Source organism: Nerophis ophidion, linkage group LG02 (genome assembly GCF_033978795.1).
Source record: "Nerophis ophidion isolate RoL-2023_Sa linkage group LG02, RoL_Noph_v1.0, whole genome shotgun sequence".
NCBI lineage: Eukaryota > Metazoa > Chordata > Actinopteri > Syngnathiformes > Syngnathidae > Nerophis > Nerophis ophidion.
Window position 1 is genome coordinate 70,520,251 of NC_084612.1, and position 17,743 is coordinate 70,537,993.

At 38.5% G+C, this 17,743-nt stretch overlaps 1 protein-coding gene across 1 annotated transcript in view; it reads right to left on the reverse strand.

The window, feature by feature from the left end:
* col7a1 (collagen, type VII, alpha 1) overlaps positions 1–17,743 on the reverse strand; it is a 196,503-nt gene that overhangs the window by 41,074 nt on the left and 137,686 nt on the right. The window contains exons 80-86 of the mRNA XM_061889781.1: positions 14,289–14,324; positions 14,173–14,217; positions 14,015–14,047; positions 13,840–13,902; positions 13,680–13,715; positions 13,367–13,447; positions 10,480–10,548 (exon numbers count right to left, since the gene is read on the reverse strand). Of these exons, the coding sequence (XP_061745765.1) occupies positions 10,480–10,548; positions 13,367–13,447; positions 13,680–13,715; positions 13,840–13,902; positions 14,015–14,047; positions 14,173–14,217; positions 14,289–14,324 (363 nt within the window). The remainder of the gene's footprint in view (positions 1–10,479; positions 10,549–13,366; positions 13,448–13,679; positions 13,716–13,839; positions 13,903–14,014; positions 14,048–14,172; positions 14,218–14,288; positions 14,325–17,743) is intronic.

Genomic DNA, 17,743 nt, shown 5'->3' on the forward strand with positions numbered 1-17,743 from the left:
TTAAAGTGATATTTTTTAAGTAATAATTCATTATAACATAGATTTGTTTGTCCTTTTTTTTTTGGAGCAATGGAAAAAAAAGAAAATAAAGACAAAATGAAAAACAAACTGCCTGCATGGCAGCTTTGTCTCAACATTGGCAATTTTTCTCATTAGATTTCACCTCATTCCACTTTTTTCAAAATGTTTTCATTTTTATTTTTGCAATACTATCAATTTTTCAATTTCTGCAGAATGTGTGGCGGGCCGGTAAAAGATTACAAATGGCCCCCGGGCTGCACTTTGGACACCCCTGGTGTAGCATTAAGGGGATATGGAGTTTAGGCAGGCAATCGAGTGACCGGATTCTTCTTGAACACCTCAGCCAACTTTGCAGTTGCGAATTAACATCAGTTGAGTGCTGACTGCATGCATCACAAAGTCTGCCAGAATGCTCTCTCAAGATGGCCCGTGTCGCAGGCAATGCTGCAGGCTCACAAGTTTGATGACTTGTGGCTCACATGGAGAGGAATCAATGGCACTAGCCTTTTGAGAAAAGCCAAGACTGTGTAGTCCTTCAGTATGAGTCATTTTGCAAGCAGTGGTTCACATCTTTTCCACATCATGTGAGAAATTCATGATTGATACAGTTAGTGGAGAAATGATCAAGGCTACTTTCCCTCCCTTCATCTCTGCATAGTGATCGATAGTTACAAGTGCTGTCAAATGATTATTCTTTTCCTCAGATTAATCACACTTTTGAATATGGATTAATCGTGATTAATCACAGGTTTTTACTCCCTTGCATAAATCCACACAAATGGTTTTCTACACCAAAATTCATCTATTTATTTAACTTCTTCTCCTACGCTCTACCGTCTACATTTTTCTACCGATTAAAACCGTTCCAAATTGAAACTGTTCAGCTTATTCGGGAATTGCAGGCTTTCCCTTGACAAATTCTAAAAATTCCCAGATTTCCCAGAATTTCAGGGTTTTCCGGGACATTTTTCCCATTCAAAATGAATTAGCCATTTTTCAAACTTCCACCATTTCCACACATTCCACCATCCTGGAAATTTAAAGTACCCTTTTTTCAAGTACAAAAAAATGCCAGCATTTTCCAGAATTCCTGGTTTTCCAAAGCCCTATTTCCACCCTTTTTTCTGGCGACTACTCCTCCCACATTTTTCAAAGCATTTCAACCATCGCACCATCAAAACATTCCTCTTAATCAGGACAAAAAACAAAGTTGGTTTTTGAACTGTAAAAAATTCCCGGTTTTCCAAAAACTCCAGGAATACTGGAAAACCATTTCTGAAGTTCAACATGTTACTACTTCAACATTTCTCGACCGATTTGAAAAATTCCAACACCAACCATTTCAACTTATTCAGCCCATTCAAGTTTTTTTTCACCATTTTCCAAAAAAATCCCGCTTTTCCCGGAAATCCCAGATTGTTGGGAATTTTTCAAAGTTCCACAATGCTCACATTTTCCATCTGATTCAAACTGTTCCAAATTGAAACCGTTCAGCCTATTCGGTAATTGCAGGCTTTCCTTTGACAAATGCCAAAAATTCCCAGATTTCCCAGAATTTCAGGGTTTTCCTGGGCATTTTTCCCATTCAAAATTAATTTTTGAACCGATTTAAACCATTCTACCTTCACCACATTCCACCATCCTGGACATTTAAAGTACCTTTTTTTCAAGTTCAAAAAAATTCCAGCATTTTCCAGAATTCCTGGTTTTCCAAAGCCCTATTTCCACCCTTTTTTCTGGCGACTACTCCTCCCACATTTTTCAACGTATTTCAACCATTGCACCATCAAAACATTCCTCTTAATCAGGACAAAAAACAAAGTTGTTTTTTTTAACTGGAAAAATTACCAGTTTTCCCGAAATTCCAGGAATTCTGGAATACCATTTCTCTATTTCAACATTTCTCGACCGATTTTAAAAAATTCCAACACCAACCATTTCAACTTTTTCACCCCATTAAAGTTTTTTTAACCATTTTCCAAAAAATTCCCGCTTTACCCAGAAATCCCAAATTGTTGGGAATTCTTCAAAGTCCCACAACTCTCACATTTTTCATCTGATTCAAACTGTTCCAACTTCAAAATATTCAGCCTGTTTGGGAATTGTGTGCTCTACTTCAACAATTCTAAAAAAATTCTAGGATTTCAGTTCAACTTCAGCATTGAAGCATTCACACGCAATTCTTTTAGGAATTGCCTCAACTAGTTTAATGTCGGAATGACATACAGCAGGGGTCGGGAACCTTTTTGGCTGAGAGAGCCAAATAGCCAAATATTTTAAAATGTCTTTCCGTAAGACCCATATAATATTTTTTTTAACACAGAACACAACTAAACGCGTGCATTTTTAAGTAAGACCAACATTTCTAGAGTATAATAGGTCTCTTATTCTTTGTAATAGCATTGTTATTCTGAAGCTAACTGTGGAGGGGGCGTGGCCCGCGGGCCTGCAGCATATTGGGGTGTGCCAGGATCGGCCTCGAAATCAGCGAGAGCTGCGTAGATGGCCCACCTGAGCCTTGTTATCTAATCACCTGTCGCTCTGTTATAAGCAGCAGCCAGGAGGAGAGACAGGGTTGGGGCTGGAGCCAGAGCGTGAGTGAGAACGAAAAAGAACAATTCAATTGCTGGAAAGCAACTGAGAGACTTATTGAAAAATTAAACAATAGTGTAACCCTGAAACGGGCTCTCATGTCGGCGCTTGGTGGTCTGAAGAACCCCCAGGAGGACAAGCCCCACACTAACCAATAATAAATAAATAACTTCTTAACGCAACTTCTTGAACAGGTGCGGTAGTAAACGGATGGATGGACTAAAAATGCATGAGAATGTTTTATGTTTTGAACATTATTTTTAACACTTATTACAAGTGGAATTATTCATTACTTACTATGTTAAGCAATGTCAGCTCAGATTTATCCGAGAGCCAGATGCAGTCATCAAAAGATGAGCGCCCATGTGGTGATATCCTTTAGACATTGATGTCGGTTTTTGATACAGTGCCGTCTGAGGGATCGAAGGTCACGGTCATTTAATGCTGGTTTCCGGCCATGCTGCTTACATGGAGTGATTTCTCCAGATTCTCTGAAACTTTTAATGATGTTATGGACCCTAGATGTTGAAATCCCTAAATTTCTTGCAATTGCACTTTGAGAAACGTTCCTCGTAAACTATTTGACTATTTGCTCACGCAGTTGTGGACAAAGGGGTGTACCTCGCCCCATCCTTTCTTGTGAAAGACTAAGCATTTTTTGGGAAGCTGTTTTTATACCCAATCATGGCACCCACCTGTTCCCAATTACCCTGCACACCTGTGGAATGTTCCAAATAAGTGTTTGATGAGCATTCCTCAAATTTATCAGTATTTATTGCCACCTTTCCCAACTGCTTTGTGACGTATTGCTGGCCTCAAATTGTAAAGTTAATAATTATTTTCCAAAAAAAAAATGTTTATCAGTTTGAACATCAAATATGTCGTCTTTGTAGCATATTCAACTGAATATGGGTTGAAAAGGATTTGCAAATCATTGTATTCCGTTTATATTTACATCTAAAACAATTTCCCAATTCATATGGAAACAAGGTTTGTAAATAAACTTTTATTGATGATTGATTGATTGAAAACATCAATAGTCGGTGGGATACGTAAAGAGGGTCGGGATTAAATTCCTCCAACTCTTTTTTTGGACAGGTTGAACTATGCAAATGCAATTAGTGATGGTCCTTAATGTAACTTGTTAAGTATATTGGAAACAAACACCCTTGGTTTCAAAGTCTGGGGGCCTTCACTGTTACTTAGCAGCTGAATGACAGAATCAGAATCAGAACAATCTCCCAGAAGACCGCAGCCATTCAAATGCAGCCGTCAAACGCGGAGCAAGGCGGACATTCCCCAGAGCCTGATTTCAATTTGCGAGGTGGAACAGTGCGAAGAATCGCAACACAGGGTTAGGTGGCGTGTAATGTGCTTGCGGGTTAAGTGAATAGGCAAAGTGTACGTAGTGAGATTGACAGGAATATTTCACTTGTTATTTCAAGAGGAAATTCGAAGATGTAGTGTATGTGTTGGCATAATAATGCAAGGCAGCCTCCACAATGCGGGTTTAGGGTGGTCTAGAAAACCCTCATTAGTAGCAGCAATTATCTATGAAGGCTCATGTGTTATATTTGGGTTCAGCAAACAAATGAAAAACAAACAAAACCCCGGCACTGAATCCACAATGCAATATGCTTGGGAGGGTTGTTTCTGCTCTGAAGCAATTTCCTAGTTTACATATGCAAACATCCTGCTGGGAAATTCTTCTGTTTATGACAAACTTTTATTTCACCCTTGCAACTCATACTCCAAATGTGTTTCCTGTTTGTGGACAGGAGGAGGCAGGACCAGCGTGGACCCCAACGCGAACGCAGTGTTTATCGAGGTAACACATCACAGCGGACACTAATGGGAATGTGCCCACGGTGATGTGCAATTGCACCCCAGCATCATTTGACTGCGTGAATAAATAAACTGGCCAAAGGTGCAGCCACAATTAATGTTGACCATAAAGCAGGACTTTATTGGCACTCAATCCAAAATATTAACTTGTTTAACTGTAAATAACGAACATTTACGGCATATAAAATCATGAAAACACAGAATGAAAAATTGAAGGATGTGTGGCACACGAACCAGGGAAAAAAAGGAAAAATACTAAAGGTCTCAACGGTTGTTAGCAAGTTAGCAAACTACAGATGCGCTATAAAAGCTAATTTTTTAAATAATGTTTAAAGGCCTAATGAAAGCCACTACTAGCGACCACACAGTCTGATAGTTTATATATCAATGATGAAATATTAACATCGCAACACAGTTTACTAAATTGCAATTTTAAATTTCCCGCGAGGTATCCTGTTGAAAACGTTGCGGAATGATGACGCGTGTGCGAGACGTTATTGGTTGGAGCGGCCATTTTAGCCCAGCACCACTCATGGATAAAGGTCGTCTGCGTTAATCGCATAATTACACAGTATTTTGGACATCTGTGTTGCTGAATCTTTTGCAATTTGTTCAATTAATAATGGAGACGTCAAAGAAGAATGCTGTGGATTGCAGCTGCCTTTAGCAACCGAAACACAGCCGGTGTTTCTTTGTTTGTTGTGAAGCTTTAATATGGAACAGAGCGGTCAAGCGAACATGTTTCTCTACCACATGTCAACCAGCAAGTTTTTGGATGAGAAAATTGTGATATTAAGTCGGCTCTTACCGGAGACTTGAGCGGAGTTTGGGTCCTCCTGCAGCTGTCAAAAAGGCAGCTGTGACTTTCTTGGCTCCTCCATATGGCTTCCATCAGAGTCACCGGCAGTCATCGCAGCCCTCCGACTTTCAGGTATGACTTTATAATCTCACTAAACAACTAGTAACACATAAATCAGATAAGGGATTTTCCAGAATTATCCTAAAAAATGTGTCTAATATCATCTGAATCGCTCCCACTGCCGTCGCCTTTTTTCTTTTTTTTTTCTAGTGCTTAACTCTAACTTTCCTCATCCACGAATCTTACATCCTCGCTCAAATTAATGGGGAAATTGTCGCTTTCTCTGTCCGAATCGCTCTAGCTGCTGGTGGCTATGATTATAAACAATGTGAGGATGTGAGGAGCCCTACAACCCGTGACCTCACGCGCACATCGTCTGCTACTTCCGGTACAGGCAAGGCTTTTTTGTTAGCGACCAAAAGTTGCGAACTTTGTCGTCGATGTTCTGTACTAAATCCTTTCAGCAAGAATATGGCAACATCGCGAAATAATCAAGTATGACACATAGAATGGACCTGCTATCCCCGTTTAAATAAGAAAATCTCATTTCAGTAGGCCTTTAATGACTCTTCAAAGAACAATTATATCCATTTACATTGCAATCTATCACTGATGTTGAAAAAAAAAGATTTACGTGAAAAAAAGACGAGTCGTCTTATATTTGCGATTGTACGATATCATGCACATTAACACGCAGAATTTTATTTGTCATTAGTCGCTTGAGGTTTTTGTACGTCTAGAGTTGTACTTATATATTTATATTTGGCATCATGTCTATCAGTGTGCAGAATATTAGTCAGTGGTTAGTGCTCGTCTTACATTCATAGTTATCTTATACAAACCACGTTTCCATGTGAGTTGGGAAATTGTGTTACTGTAGACGGAATACAATGATTTGCAAATCCTTTTCAACCCATATTCAGTTGAATATGCTACAAAGACAACATATTTGATGTTCAAACTGATAAAGATTTTTTTTGCAAATAATCATTAATTTTAGAATTTGATGCCAGCAACAGGTGACAAAGAAGTTGGGAAAGGTGGCAGGAAATACTGATAAAGTTGAGGAATGCTCATCAAACACTTATTTGGAACACCCCACAGGTGTGCAGGCTAATTGGGAACAGGTGGGTGCCATGATTGGGTATAAAAATAGCTTCCCAAAAAATGCTCAGTCTTTCACAAGAAAGGATGGGGCGAGGTACACCCCTTTGTCCACAACTGCGTGAGCAAATAGTCAAACAGTTTAAGAACAACGTTTCTCAAAGTGCAATTGCAAGAAATTTAGGGATTTCAACCTCTACGGTCCATAATGTCATCAAAAGGTTCAAAGAATCGAGAGAAATCACTCCACGTAAGCGGCATGGCCGGAAACCAACATTGAATGACCGTGACCTTCGAACCCTCAGACGGCGCTGTATCAAAAACTGACATCAATCTCTAAAGGATATCACCACATGGGCTCAGGAACACTTCAGAAAACCACTGTCACTAAATACAGTTTTTCGCTACATTTGTAAGTGCAAGTTAAAGCTCTACTATGCAAAGCGAAAGCCATTTTTCAACAACATCCAGAAACGCCGCCGGCTTTGCTGGGCCGTAGATCATCTAAGATGGACTGATGCAAAGTGGAAAAGTGTTTTGTGGTTTGACGAGTCCACATTTCAAATTGTTTTTGGAAATATTCGACATCGTGTCATCCGGAACAAAGGGGAAGCCAACCATCCAGACTGTTATCGACGCAAAGTTCAAAAGCCAGCATCTGTGATGGTATGGGGGTGCATTAGTGCCCAAGGCATGTGAAGGCACCATTAATGCTGAAAGGTACATACAGCTTTTGGAACAACATAAATTAACGGTCATCTTATACAGTATTTGGGTCAGTAGGTTATTATGCACATCTTTGTGCAGAAAATGAGTTGTCTATGGTTGTTGTTAGCGTGCATCCTTTCTTCAGGATTGTCCTATATTTGGATCAATAGAGTATCATGTACATCAATGTGCACAATATTTGTTGTTAGTCCTGAAGGTCGTCTTACATTTGATGTAGTCTTCTACTGTACTTGGGTCAGTATGGTATGGTTAGCAAACTACAGATGTGCTATATAAGCTAATTTTAAAATAATGTTTAATGACTCATCATTGACTTGTCCAGGGTGTACGCAGCCTTCTGCCCAAATGCAGCTGAGATAGGCTCCAGCGACCCCCCGCCACCCCAAAAGGGACAAGCGGTAGAAAATGGATGGATGGATGGACTCATCAAAAAACAATTATATCAGTTTATATTTCAAGCTACCACTTTTTTTCACATATATTGAAAAAAAAAAGATTTACATGAAAACAAGACGAGTCTTATATTTGCGATTGTACGATATCATGTACATCAACACGCAGAATTTTATTTGTCATTAGTGGCTCGAGGTTTTTCTACATCCAGACTTGTACTTATATATTTATATTTGGTATCATGTCTATCAGTGTGCAGAATATTGGTCAGTGGTTAGTGCTCGTCTTACATTCAGAGTCATCTTATATTTTGGTCAGTGGGGTATCTGGCACATCTGGACCCCAGGAAGAATAGTCTCCACTGCGGTGTAGACTAATGGGGATCATTAATAAACTAAACTAAACTAAACTAAACTAAACAATGTGTCAATCGCCATTAGTCCTTAGGGGTCGTCTTACATTCAAAGTTGTCTTTTATTTTTGGGTCAATACACTACAATGTCCATCAATGTTCAAAATATTAGTGGTTATTGGGGGTAATCTTATATTTGGGCCAATACAGCATCAAGCCCACCAATAGACATAAAATCTGTCGTCTTTAGTCATTAAGGCTCGTCAAAAATTAACGGTCATCTTATATTTGGGTCACTACGTTATTATGCACTTCTATGTGCAGAATATTAGTTGTCTATGGTTGTTGTTAGCGTGCATCCTTAATTCAGGGTTGTCCTATTTTTGGATCAAGTATCATGTACATCAATGTGCACAAAATTAGTCGTTAGTCCATAGGGTCCTCTTACATTCAAGGTTGTCTTATACTGTACTTGGGTCAGTATGATATCATGTCCAGGAATGTCCAGAATAGTAGGCATTATTAGGGGGCGCCTTATATTTGTGTCAATACAGTATCATGCACATCAAAACACAGAATATCCGTCGTTATTAGTCTTTAGGCGTGTCAAGTATTAATGGTCATCTTATATTTGGGTCAATTGGGTATCATGCACATCAATGTGCAGAATATAGACCAGCTCAGTGGCCGAGTGGTTAGAGTGTCCGCCTTGAGACTGGGAAGTTGTGAGTTCAAACCCCGGCTGAGTCATACCAAAGACGACAAAAACGGGACCCATTACCTCCCTGCTTTGCACTCAGCATCAAGGGTTGGAATTGGGGGTTAAATCACCAAATGATTCCCTGCTGCTCACTGCTCCCCTCATGTCCCAGGGGGTGATCATAGAGATGGGTCAAATGCAGATGACGCATGTCACCACACTCAGTGTGTGTGAGACAATCATTGGAACTTTGACTTTAATAGTAGTCGATGGTTGTTGTTAGCACACATATTTTATTAAGGGTAATGTGGAGAATATAAGTCATCAGTAGTTAGGGGTGGTCTTACATTCAGGGTTGTCTTATATTTGGGTCAATAGGGAGTAATGTACATCAGCGTGCAGAATACTATTCAGTAGTAGTTTGGGGTCGTCTTACATTCTGAGTTGTCTTATATATCAACAGGATATAAAGTACATCAATATGCAGAACTTTAGTCGTCAATCCTTAAGCGTTGTCTTAAATTTTCGGGTTGTCACATTTGGGTCAGAAGTATCATGTCATCAATGTTCTGAATATTAGTCGTCAATAGTGGTTGTCTTATATTTGGGTCAATAGGGAGTAATGTACATCAATGTGCAGAATACTATTCGGTAGTAGTTTGGGGTGGTCTTACATTCTGAGTTGTCTTATATATCAACAGGAAATAAAGGACATCAATGTGTAGAACAATAGTCGTCAATCCTTAAGCGTTGTCTTAAATTCTGGGTTGTCGTTTTATTTGGGTCAGTCCTATCATGTCCATCAATGTTCCGAATATTAGTCGTCATTAGTGGTTGTCTTATATTTGGGTCAATACAGTATCATACACATTAATACACAGAATATCTGTCGTCATTCAGACATGTCAAATATTAACGGTTATCTTGTATTTTGGTCAATAAGGAATCATGCGTATCAATTTGCAGAATATTAGTCGTCAGTCCTTAGGAGTCGTCTTACATTCTGGGTTGTCTTATATATCAACAGGATATAAAGTACATCAATATGCAGAACATTGTTCGTCAATCCTTAAGCGTTGTCTTACATTCTGGGTGGACGCTTTTTTTGGGTCAGTCGTATCATGTCCATCAATGTTCCGACTATTAGTTGTCATTAGTGGTTGTCTTATATTTAGATCAATACAGTATCATACACAGAATATCTGTCGTTATTCAGACAAGTCAAATATTAACTGTAATCTTATATTTGGGTCAATAAAGAATCATGCATATCAATTTGCAGAATATTAGTCGTCAGTCCCTGCGATGAGGTGGCGACATGTCCAGGGTGTACCCCGCCTTCCGTCCGAATGCAATTGAGATAGGCTCCAGCAACCCCCGCGACTCCAAAAGGGATAAGATGGATGGATGGATGGACGGTCGTCAGTCCTTAGGAGTCTTATTACATCCTGGGTTGTCTTATATTTGGTTTAATGCGGTATCATTCATATCAATGTGCAGAGTAATAGTAAACTAAATACCAATTAGTTAATTGCAATGCATCATTTCATGACGCTTTCCTTTTAGGACATAAGCCTTTCTGCAGAGAACTGCATACAGTAGTTCACAGACTGTTGGGCTCCCGGCCAACCTGAGGAACTCTTACAGAATACAGAGAGGTGACTCATCATCTTCCCAATTGGACAAACAGTGGCAGCCAGGCCGATGGGCCCCCTGAAGGAAGACCACGTAGAGCTGTGCATCAAATCAAAACTATCTCCACAGGATCCTAATAATAGCACCACAGAGATGCTATTTTATGGCCCGCAGCAGTAAATCATCACCTCGCTTGAATCGCGCCCAATAAAACATCCAGCGCTACAAACTACTGCGATATTTTCTCACCTTCCCTGGAGGACCACTGTCTCCAAGCTCCCCCTTTAGGCCCGGCTGGCCCGGAGGCCCAACAATGCCCTGAAAAACATGTTACAGGACATTAAGAACTACAGAAAGGTTACATGCGTACATACTATAATAAACAAGTTAAAGGACATTTAGGAATACAGATATGTTACACATGTACATAATGTAACAGACATGTTAAGGACATTTGGAAATACAGCAATGTTACACACGTATATACTGTAACAGACATTAAGAAATGCTACACACATACATACTGTAACAGACACGTTGAAGGACATTAAAAACTACATAAATATTACACATGTACATACTGTAACAGACATTAAGAACTAAAAAATACTACACACGTACATGCTGTAACAGACACGTTAAAGGACATCAAGAACTACATCAATATTACACACGTATATACTGTAACAGACATATTGAAGGACATTAAGAACTAAGAAATGTTTCACACGTACATACTGTAACAGACACGTTGAAGGACATTAAGAACTAAGAAATTTTACACACGTACATACTGTAACAGACACGTTGAAGTACATGAAGAACTAAAAAATGCTACACAAGTACATACTGTAACAGACACATTCAAAGACATCAAGAACTACAGAAATGTTACGCATGAATATACTGTAACAGACACATTACAGAAATACAGAAATGTTACACACGTACATACTGTAACAGACATATTACAGGACATTAAGAACTAAAACATTCTACACACGTACATTCTGTAACAGACACGTTGAAGAACATTAAGAACTAAGAAATGTTTCATACGTACATACTGTAATAGACACGTTGAAGGACATTAACAACTAAGAAATGTTTCACACGTACATACTGTAACAGACACGTTGAAAGACATTAAGAACTAAAAAAAATTTACACAAGTACATACTGTAACAGACACATTCAAAGACATCAAGAACTACAGACATGTTACACACGTACATACTGTAACAGACACATTACAGAAATACAGAAATGTTACACACGTACATGCTGTAATGGACACATTACAGGACATCAAGAACGACATAAATGTTACACACCTTCAAGCTGTAACGGACACATTATAGGATATTTAGAAATACAGAAATGTTACACAGGTACATACTGTAACAGACACGTTACAGGACATCAAGAACTAAGAAATGCTACACACGTACATACTGTAAGAGACACATTACAGGACATTTAGAACTACAGAAAGGATACATGCGTACATACTATAATAGACAAGTTAAAGGACATTTAGGAATACAGATATGTTACACACGTACATACTATAACAGACATGTTAAGGACATTTGGAAATACATCAATGTTACACACGTACATACTGTAACAGACATTAAGAACTAAGAAATGCTACACACATACATACTGTAACAAACATGTTGAAGGACATTAAGAACTACATAAATATTACACATGTACATACTGTAACAGACATTAAGAACTAAAAAATACTACACACGTACATGCTATAACAAACACGTTAAAAGACATCAAGAACTAAATCAATATTACACACGTACATTCTGTAACAGACATATTACAGGACATTAAGAATTAAAAAATTCTACACACATACATACTGTAACAGACACGTTGAAGGACATTAAGAACTAAAATTTTTTACACAAGTACATACTGTAACAGACACATTCAAAGACATCAAGAACTACAGACATGTTACACATGAATATACTGTAACAGACACATTACAGAAATACAGAAATGTTACACACCTTCAAACTGTAACGGACATAGTATAGGATATTTAGAAATACAGAAATGTTACACAGGTACATACTGTAACAGACACATTACAGGACATCGAGAACTAAGAAATGCTACACACGTACATAATGTAACAGACACGTTACCGGAAATCAAGAACTAAGAAATGCTACATACATACATACTATAAGAGACACATTACAAGACATTTAGAATTACAGAAATGTAACACGAATACATACTGTAACAGACACGTTGAAGGACATCAAGAACTATAGAAATGCTATACACATACATACTGTAAGAGACACATTACAGGAAATGTAGAACTACAGAGATGTAACATGAATACATACTGTAACAGACACGTTGAAGGACATCAAGAACTATAGAAATACTACACACATACATACTGTAAGAGACACATTACAGGACATTTAGAACTACAGAAATGTAACACGAATACATACTGTAACAGACACGTTGAAGGACATCAAGAACTAAGAAATGCTACACACGTACATACTGTAAGAGACACATTACAGGACATTTAGAACTACAGAAATGTAACACAAATACATACTGTAACAGACACGTTGAAGAACATCAAGAACTATAGAAATGCTACATACATACATACTGTAACAGACACGTTACAGGACATCAAGAACTAAGAAATGTTACACATGTACTTACTGTAACAGACACGTTACAGGACATCAAGAACTAAGAAATGTTACACACGTACATACTGTAACAGACACGTTACAGGACATCAAGAACTAAGAAATGTTACACACGTACATACTGTAACAGACACGTTACAGGACATCAAGAGCTAAGAATCGTTACACACGCACATACTGTAACAGACACGTTACAGGACATCAAGAACTAAGAAATGTTACACACGTACATACTGTAACAGACACGTTACAGGACATCAAGAACTAAGAAATGTTACACACGTACATACTGTAACAGACACGTTACAGGACATCAAGAACTAAGAATCGTTACACACGTACATACTGTAACAGACAAGTTACAGGACATCAAGAACTAAGAAATGTTACACACGTACATACTGTAAGAGAGACACACAAACCTGCTTCCCTGGCATGCCAGGTATTCCATCTTTTCCAGACACTCCATCTCTACCAGGGATCCCTGGCTTTCCAGCTTCTCCCTAAAGAGAGTTTGACCATTTACATGCCTAACATTCATCAATGTAGCAGTTAAACTAAACTGTGGTGGTTAATATTGAAAAGGAGAAGATATAAAAAGTCATGCGGTGAGATTTTCTGGCAAATTAAACTTTAACTTTAAGTTGAACACTTGACTGCTTGTATATACAGTACGGTATTTCTCATTATTTTCACTGCAGGTCAAATATTTTTTCACCAGCGCTGCATACTTACCACCTGCCCGGACAAGCCTGGAGGCCCCTGTGGACCCTGCATGAGGTAATAAATACAGGAGTATGACAAAACGCAGTAACACCAGGAGAATGTCAATCAATTTCACCAGGAAACATGAAACCTTTTTTTTTTTTTTTTTTTGCTTTGGGCTGACACTTACCACAGCTCCTGGAGGACCCTGGTTTCCTGGCAGACCGGTGCTGCCTTGGGCACCAGGAGGACCCTGCAAGGAAGTACACAAACCTTGCACACTCAAAACGTTGACCGGTTACGCGTCCGGGATACTAAAACATCAGTAAAAGCACATAAAATCGATATAATCACCGGTGCCTTACCTGAACGCCAACCCCTGGCTCTCCTTGAGTCCCCTGTGAAACACATTTCACTTCATGACTTTACACAGTGGGTAATAAAAGAAATATCATTTCAGAACAGAAACATTATGGGCTATAAAGCGGCATATTAATAAAAATAAAAAAAGTAGCCATCTTACCTTCACACCTGGTGGACCAGGGAGTCCATTTGGACCCAAAGAGCCCTGAGAGAAACAAACAATATGAAGTCCTGGGGGTGTCTGCTTGTTGGATGGCTTTTGTTTGTCATTCTTACCGATAGTCCCCTGATGCCAGGCTCTCCTGGGTTTCCCTGTGAATGAAAAACAAAGTCATGCATTTCCACACTGAAATCCAAGAAGTATTAAGTACAAAACCCGTTTCCATATGAGTTGGGAATGTGTTAGATGTAAATATAAACCCATATTCAGTTGAATATGCTACAAAGACAACATATTTGATGTTCAAACTGATTAACATTTTTTTTTTTTTTTGCAAATAATCATTAACTTTAGAATTTGATGCCAGCAACACCTGAAAAAGAAGTTGGGAAAGGTGGCAATAAATACTGATAAAGTTGAGGAATGCTCATCAAACACTTATTTGGAACATCCCACAGGTGTGCAGGCTAATTGGGAACAGGTGGGTGCCATGATTGGGTATAAAAACAGCTTCCCAAAAAACAATCAGTCTTTTACAAGAAAGGATGGGGCGAGGTAGACCACTTTGTCCACAACTGCTTGCGCAAATGGTAAAACAGTTTAAGAACAACGTTTCTCAACGTGCAATTGCAAGAAATGTAGGGATTTCAACATCTACGGTCCATAATATCATCAAAAGGTTCAGAGAATCTAGAGAAATTACTCTACTTAAGCGGCATGGCCGGAACATTGAATGATATCTCTAAAGGATATCACCACATGGGCTCAGGAACACTTCAGAAAACCACTGTCACTAAATACAGTTTGTCGCTACATCTGTAAGTGCAAGTTAAAGCTCTACTATGCAAAGCGAAAGCCATTTATCAACAACATCCAGAAACGGCCGAGATAATCTAAGATGCACTGATGCAAAGTGGAAAAGTGTTCTTTTCCACTTTTTGGGGAAATATTCGACACTGTGTCATCCGGACTAAAGAGGAAGGGAATCATCCAGACTGTGATCGACGCAAAGTTCAAAAGCCAGCATCTGTGATGGTATGGGGGTGCATTAGTGCCCAAGGCATGGGTAACTTACACATCTGTCAAGGCACCATTAATGCTAAAAAGTACATACAGGTTTTGGAACAACATATGCTGCCATCTAAGCGCTGTCTTTTTCATGGACGCCCCTGCTTATTTCAGCAAGACAATGCCAAGCCACATTCAGCATGTGTTACAACAGCGTGGCTTCGTAAAAAAAAGAGTGCGGGTACTTTCCTGGCCCGCCTGCAGTCCAGACCTGTCTCCCATCGAAAATGTGTGGCGCATTATGAAGCGTAAAATACGACAGCGGAGACCCCGGACTGTTGAACGACTGAAGCTCTACACAAAACAAGAATGGGAAATAATTCCACTTTCAAAGCTTCAACAATTAGTTTCCTCAGTTCCCAAAGGTTTATTGAGTGTTGTTAAAAGAAAAGGTGATGTAACACAGTGGTGAACATGCCCTTTCTCAACTACTTTGGCAAGTGTTGCAGCCATGAAATTCTAAGTTAATTATAATTTGCAGGAAAAAAAAAAAAATGTATGAGTTTGAACATCAAATATATTGCCATTCAATTGAATATGGGTTGAAAAGGATTTGCAAATAATTGTATTCCGTTTATATTTACATCTAACACAATTTCCCAACTTATATGGAAATGGGGTTTGTATGTATGTATGTATGTATGTAGTTTGTGGTTGATCCCAGGATAGACAAATTGCACTTTTGCTTATGCATCCACATTTCTGTATGTATGTATGTATGTATGTATGTTTGAATGTATGTATATATTTTGTGGTTGATCCAATGATGGATAAATTGCACTTTTGCATACGCATCCACATTTATGTATGTATGTATGTATGTATGTATGTATGTATATATTTTGGGGTTGATCCCATGATAGCTTCATAGTCCTGTATGCATTTGTTGAATGTTAATGTACAGTAGATAATGCTGTTGGATGCATGAATAGTGCATAGGTGTACAAACACAAATATTAAACAGTGAGGGTGAACACAGGGGACAAACAGTGTCAACACAGAGACATCGGTATGATAAACTTTGCAGTGCTGCGACAGGGGAAAGCCAAGAGCAAGCTCAGCTGCATGCACAATCAGCAGGGCCAAATCAGAACAACACTATTACATTCACATATTCTCCTTTCCCCCAAAACACCCTGAATCCTGCCCGCTGTTGTCCAGGTCTGGGCTTCCTTTCATCTCTTCCAATGCTGCCGTTTTTACATATAGCTAAAAAAACAACGACGACGACGACAAACACCACAAAAATAAGTCAACTTCAAAACAGTGGCGTTGCACACAAATACCTCGGGGGCACCGGTGGTCCTCATGAATATTTCAAGAGGAACCTGTCACTTCCTGAGCTGCTTCCAATACAAATGAAAAGATTAAAGTGGTGAAATCTGTCTGCGAGGAACATGATGTGCACGGCGCACTAATAACCGTGTCTAGATTGCCCAGGGAGGCTACAAAGTCACATTTCAGATGAAAAAATCCAGCAAATCATTTGCACCCAATCATGCAAGTGGTAAAAATGGCATTAAATGTAAGAAAGAGGTAAACCAACTCTAAAGTCGCTGGGAATTGCATTGGCACCCTGCCTTCTGTGGTGTGTGTAACTATAAATACACTGTGCTAATATTTTCAAATAATCTTTTTTGGGGAAAAAATAACAAGTCAAAATTAATTTATATTTTAAATCTAATTTTCAATATCAGGGGAAAAAATGGTGGATAACAAGGGGTATTTTATTAATAACTCTGACCGGCATTTATTTTTCATATTTTTATTTATTTATTTATTTATTTGTCCTGTCCAGCTTCTCAGGCAAATCATATAGTTGATGTACATGCCCATATCGGCTGTTCAGATTTACTATACAAAAGAGAAGTGTAGGATACTTCTCTTGTTGCCTTATTTGAATTTGACTTTATTAAATGTATTTATATTATCATTTGGTGCAGCCGGGAGGGGATAGAAAGAAATCAATCCAATATCAAGTAGCTACAGAAGTAGTATTACCAATGCTGATACTGATATTTAACATTTTCAAAATTATTGAATGATTACATCTTTGATCATCACGATCTTATTCAGACAAGAACAAAGAATGGCGTCATAACCATTATCAATAAAATTTCTGTATTTTTCCCTTTTATTAGGTATAACATTTTGAGTAAAATAAAGTCAAGAATTCAAAATAACTAAACAAACAAAAAATATACTATTGGCTGTGATTTAAATCCGTTTGTCTTTGCCTTTAAAGTCCTCCTGTGTACGGGGACTTCATTCCTTGTTTGTAGACGGCAAAAACGACAAAAAAATTGTTATAAAAATATTCATCACAATAGCATCGTCAACATACTGATACTATACTTGGTATCATTCCTGTCCATAGATGAAGGTCAATGTCTATTAATAAAGCACCTTTATTTTTTCTTTACTTTTGTTCTGTCCAGCTCCTCTGGCAAATTACAATGTTGATGTAGATGCCCATAATATCAATATATATATATATATATAT